Source organism: Haplochromis burtoni, unplaced genomic scaffold (assembly GCF_018398535.1).
Source record: "Haplochromis burtoni strain Fernald_Lab_line unplaced genomic scaffold, NCSU_Asbu1 Contig_243, whole genome shotgun sequence".
NCBI lineage: Eukaryota > Metazoa > Chordata > Actinopteri > Cichliformes > Cichlidae > Haplochromis > Haplochromis burtoni.
In genome coordinates this window covers 741,095-747,349 of record NW_024582604.1, presented here as the reverse complement: position 1 = coordinate 747,349, position 6,255 = coordinate 741,095, and the positions used below count along the sequence as shown (strand labels likewise).

Sequence of the window (6,255 nt, the reverse complement as noted above, 5' to 3'; positions counted from 1 at the left end):
TGCAGCTGGAGTCCGTTCTCCACCAGGGACTGTGAATGCCTCTGCGCACCCCTGTTAACAGCTTGTTATCATTCATACTTGTCATTTAAAAGAAAGGACACCATCGACCCTAATATAACAGGGCAGCTCGGTACCTTTGGGTTTAAATGAGAATTGTTTAAAACGCTAAAAAGCTGCTTGAAGGCTCTTTTATTCCATCGCATGGTGTAGAAATAACTAGACCACAACAACATGCCAAGCTTCAGCTCAAAAAAGCCACAGAAATCTAAAGATCTATATATATACACACACACACAAAAAAAAAACAAAAAAAAAAGCGCCTGATAAATATAGAAAAATAATAAGAAACCCCCCAAAATCCTAAATTGCCAATTCATTTTTCCTAAAACTTCATAACTTCATCATGGTAACCACTGCTCTCAACATCCCTTTATCATTTCAACTTTCCTGTTTTTCTTTTCTTCTTTTTTTTACATCTCTCCCAAAGAATCCGTGTTCACGCTCAACAGTTTGGTCTTTTATTCTCTCTCCATGTGGTTTAAAACACTGTAAGCAGTTTTTAGTGTTCAGTAATACAAATCATCTGCAAATGAACAAAAAGGGCACAAGGACAGAGAGAGAACAAGGACAAAAAGCAGGGAAAAGGAAGGACAAAAAGGACATGATTTGCACATTTTTTTATGGACAAAATACAGAACGACTTGGAGCCTCCCCCACCTCACAGACTGACAGTGGAATACTTGTATCATCCCTATACACACAGGCACAGAATGAAAACTGACTCAGCGTGTTGAAACATGTCCTGCTATCAACACGGTCTTTAAAAACATGTACAGATGTGTGTATAGACAAAACACAGCGCCCGCTTTATTCCATATAACCAGCCAGTTAAGAGTGTTTCACGTCTACCCTCGGTCATGTCTCCATCTTGACAAAGTCAACTCACCGCAGAGCTTTGCGATCCTGCGGCACTGAATCATCCCAACAACACCCAAAAGAATTCAGAGGAACTGCTGGAATAACACTCCGATAGGTGTCTAACCAAAATCTACTGAGGAAAAACTACAAATTAGGTGGGCACATCTGCAGGTGAGGCGGACTCTGTCCTCGTAAACCTGCAGGATGACTGGTTGGGGTGCAGCTCCTAGACCTCATGAAAATGGTTAAGAGACTCGGGGGAGATGAGATGCAGCGAAAAAAATGCAGCAGGAGAGAGACAGAGAGAGAGAGAGAGGTTAAACTGTTAAGAGAGCCTGGACATTTCTGTAGAAATGCAAGAGGGTCGGAGCAGGCGAGGAGGAGGAAGGGTTGAGGCTGGAGGTTAAGGAGGCGCGTTCTGGGGCTTCAGCAGCAGCCCCCTCCAGCCTGGTGGCCTCCCTGGGTATTGGACAGTGTGGAGTTGGTGGTGGGATGCTGGGGTCCAATCTTAATACCGTTAGCCTGGGTGGACACAAACACAAAGAGACCAAAGGTAAATAAAAAATCTCATCTGAACAAGAACAGAATAAAGCCTCCATGTCACCATTACATGCTTGTGGGAGGCCTCATTATTTCTTTGTACATTTCATACTGACACCTGTCTGTTTAGTTCAAGCTGGTCACTTATTTTCTCTCCGGTCTACATAAAACATGAGAACCATGACTCTACATCCAATTTAAATACTAGATGGACTATTTTTAGTGTTTTACTCACTACCTCTTCTCACACATAGCACAGACCTGTTCCTATACAAAAGTTGGATTCACTAAAATAATCACAAACTAATTTGCAAGCATGAATAATAAGTCATGGTTGTAAATCCACTAATGATTTAGCCAAATATTCAGTGATTCTGATAGTCATCGCTTGGGCAGGCACTGGATTTTAATTTTTGAGAATTGGGAACTCTGCTTGTTCAGCATGTGAAAACACTGTACTGCGTCTCCTTTGTCAAACCATATTAGTGGATTTTAGCCCACAGCTAAATAAAATCCACATAAAGTTTCCTACTTCACAGTGGTATCTAGCACCACAGTGTTTGCTGTGTTTATCAGTGAGGCTTCAGAGTGAGAGCAGCAGTGCGCAGTGTGGCAGAAGAAAGTAAAGACACCTCTGTCTTTCTTTGAGTGACCATTTAACTTGTAAATATAGTCAAAATCAGGCCACAGACATCACCTTTCAGCCAAGCACACAGTAGAGCAGGGCGAAATGACCAAAAATATTTATCACGATATACATTTGAAAATTTGCAATAACGATATAACTGACGATATAATTGACACTAGACAAAATACTTTACAACTCCACAACTTTATTAGTGCAAAAAACCCATCAATGTATTTTCACTTAAACAAGCAGCTGTTTTTTATGTGCATTAAAGTTATATAAAAATTTAACAGTGCAAATTCCTCGCTGACAGTTTAACCAAAAGGCATTTCCAGTGGAAACTGGCCGACATATCCTCAGCATAACCATGTATAATATCCACAAAACTTAAAAAGAGTTATACACACACAATACGGTAATATTATGTTGAAGCACAGTACGTATCACTCCGCGAGGCTGCCTACGATAGCTGTAATGCTCCGACAATCCATCAAGCGGTGCGGCTTCGTAGCTTAGCAAAGTCGTACTAAAACATTTGACAGATTTTCGAGCGCCACATAAAATCGTTTCGAGGTCAGTAAACACAACCAGAGTTCATACATAAGGCACACGGGATTATAAGGGGCACTGTCGATTTTCAGAAAAATCAAAGGATTGATTTTAAGTGTGCCGTATTTTCCAAACAACACGGTAATAACGACGGCCCGCTAGCATGCGCTACCAAAAATAGTGCTTTGTTGTGTATCTGACGGACGAAAGCTAAACCAGTTCCACACCACTGAAGTTGCAGCATTTTTACAAACCAGTTCTGGTTCATCGTTTCATTCAACGATCCGCTTTCGCCCTTCTCATTCTCTGTCACCACCATGCGAAAAAGCATGGTGGAAAAACGCCATGTGCGTACAAAAACAAAGGCACTTTTACGCGTTTTACCCATATTCTATCGCGATATTTCATTTTCTTATTGTTGCCCAACGTTATACCGGTATTACTGTGAACGGTATGATATGGCCCAGCCCTAGCGCACAGTGCTTTTGTTGCAGCTATAAAAATAATCAGACATGAGTAGAACATAAAGTGTCCCATGAAAGAGGCATTGACAGCGTGAGAGACCACAGCATCAATTCATCTTTGAGTCTTTAAGTGCTCAGAGTAGAAAAGTGCTGAAGCAATTACTAACTGAACCTGGAGTCTGGAGGGGAGGGACGAAAAGCAACAGCTGATGTCCAACAAAGTAAACAGCACAGTTTGGAAGGTAAGAGCAGGTATTTCTATCGGCACTATTAGGAAATATATTTTAAAATAAGCAGGGATTTTTGTCCTTTTTTTTGTTTGCTGTTGTTGTTACCCATTTTATTGACCTATTTGCCATTTCGGAGACATGACAGTGTTGGTCCTGGTACCACTTTACCCAGTTACCTGTGACATTTTCCAGTCTGTAAGATGTCACGTAAAACAAGGCAGACCAGTTTATATTATTCTTAAAGGTTCAGGTTACTGCAACATTCAGGTGACAGCTTTAAATTCCTGTAAGAGAGTTTAAGCAAACACTCCTTCGCAGACTTTTCGATGTCTCTCACTGTGCCCATAGTGGGACCAGGCCCCTATCAAACAACAGGTGTGCCAAAGCTAGGAGAAGGCGGCGTGTGAACATGCAGCTGAGCTCAGTGAGCTATGCAAGCTGGCAACTGTCGGCAGTAACAAAGTTAACCAGAAAACTTTTTTGGGTCTGAATGTAGTCCCGTGGTGAAGTATGTTTAACAGGATAAGGCTTCAAACCAATGCCTTGATGTCCACTTTATTCATCCAACTAATAGCATCATAGCATCATTCACAGTGTAGCTAATGTTACAGAATAGAATAGCCCTTTATTGTCATTGTACATGTACAATGAAACTGTAGGATCACTATCGGTGTCTAGACACAGTTAGATTAACAAAAATCGAATTTGCATCATAGATTTCTTCTCTTTTCGTTTTTTTAAAACACAAAAACAGTCATATACTGTATAGCTCAATGAAATGGAAAAACAGGCCCAGCTATAACAAAAAAGTGCAATCGCAGTATTGGACTAAATAAAGCCACCTCAGAATGACTGTGTTATAGCTTTCATGGTGAGATTAACACTGAACCGTGCCTGTGGGAGCTCCTATTAGATCTCATCACAGAGGAAGCAACAGGTGCTGCTGCGTAGCACAAAAGAAAAGGAAACACCAGCAGCACTCAAGGACGCTGGGGGAAAAAAAGAAAAGCACTTGTAAAAGAAAAGAAACGAGGAAAAAGAGAGGCAGGTGGGTGGTAGGGAGACACTTTCATCTCTCCCTCCCTCTCTCTGTACTGTAGTGCGCACTTTCCCTCTGTGTTTCATCATGTCTCTCTCTGTGTGGCTGTAGCACAGTCTCAGCCTCCCTCGCTCTCTGCCTCTGTATATATTTATCTCCTCCTCTCACCGTAACCCCCCCTCCTACATTCAGTAGCAGTAGTGCCTCTGGGAAACCCTGTATGCCTTTAAATCACATTTATTGAGCTAAGGCCATGTGTGTGTGAGAGTGAGTGTGTGTTTTCTCATAGTGACTGCCAACATTTCTGGTGGGGCTTCCCTCTCTCTCGCTCTCCCTCGCAGCCAGTCAGCTGATGTGGTTTGGCCGGCCGGCCTGCCTTCGCTCCGTCTTACTGTTACTAATAACAAAAACACTCTGTGGCTGGCTTCCTCCAGCTCTGCCTGCCCACTGCCTGTACTTGAGGGCTGGCGAGCCTGACAGGCACCAAACTCTGGCACTCTGCATATGTGTGTGTGTGTGTTTGAGAACCATTACATGACTTACATCATGTGACTACAGGAAACACATTTATGTGCTTCACAATTTGGAGATAACCATCTGGACTGGATAGCCAACTTGGTGCACGTCCACAGTGAACTTGATATTAGCCTCTCGATGGAGATTCACCTTCAGAGATTCATCATGGGGTTGCATTATTATCACAGCCAATCAGAGCATTGTAGGCAGTATTATCAACTGTGGATGTTACAAAAGCTTGTGTCATGTTTAAGTTTATAACTAAATATGTTTAATAATGTGGAAAAAGATCTTGAACCTACAATGATATTTGTGTTAACAGGTCCTGACTTTAACCACAATGAGTAACTATAACTTGCATTTTTCTGTAAAATTGAGGGATTTCTTTTATCAAGAAAAAAAATATTATGTAATTATTTAGTCTGTATATGCTGTCAGAGCTCATAGATAGAAAACGTGAATCAGCTAAAATCGGTATCGGCAGAAGACACAAATCCCCTTTGGGGTTGTGTCAGGAAGGGCATCTGGTGTAAAACTCTGCCAAATCAAACATCCGGAGCTACCCGCTGTGGTGACCCCTTGTGACAAGGGAGCTTATACTTCTGGGAGAACAAGAAGGAAAAACCCCCACAAAAAAACAAAAACCAAAACACAAATTGGCCAAGAAAATTGCAGTCAGTGCATTTCTAATACAGTTAGCCATTTTTATTATTTATTGTAATTGTTTATTCCATTTTCCCCCAATTTGAATCTGTATACATCCTTCTCCTTTTAAACTCACTATTCAGTGCTGTCACAGTCTATTCCGTATGTTTTTCCATACTTGGAATGTTAATCCTTTTTCCTACACTGGGAAAGCACTTTGAGTTCACTCCCGTCACGCTGTATAAATAATAGTGCTCTGAATTTTAATGAATGGATTCCGAGTGTTTGGATTTTGCACTCTTTATGTGAAATTAGCCTTTCTTACACTTAGTCTTTCACTAAGATGATGATATGAATCTCAATGTCTGGTTCACAAACTTTCTATTTGGCTGGATGGGCAGCTTCCAGTCTGACTGGCTGGCTGAGTGTTTGTTTTCTTGCCCAATGACTGAGACCTTGTGGGATGTGAGGAATTTATGAGCTGGCAAGATGCCGAGAGAGAGACAGAGAGAGTGAGACAGGGAGACTAAGACAGGGAGAGAGCGCAAACTAAGAAGTGAAGAGAGTGTGTGTGGAAAATAGAGCAGAGGAGAGGAGGAACACTGGGAGTTTTGCTTGGTTGCAGTCAAAGGAAGCTGAGTGGAGGGCTTTTTTTCCCCTTCTTTTTGAAAGAGAGGGAGCATGGCAAACCACACACACTGCTGCAAAACCACACTGAGGAAGAAG

General features: G+C 41.8%; 1 protein-coding gene across 1 annotated transcript in view; it reads right to left on the bottom strand.

The window, feature by feature from the left end:
• Positions 1-504: 504 nt before the first annotated feature.
• Positions 505-6,255, bottom strand: part of rab2a (RAB2A, member RAS oncogene family) — a 28,913-nt gene continuing 23,162 nt past the window's right edge. The window contains exon 8 of the mRNA XM_005938188.3: positions 505-1,440. Within this exon, the coding sequence (XP_005938250.1) occupies positions 1,345-1,440 (96 nt within the window). The 3' untranslated portion in view covers positions 505-1,344. The remainder of the gene's footprint in view (positions 1,441-6,255) is intronic.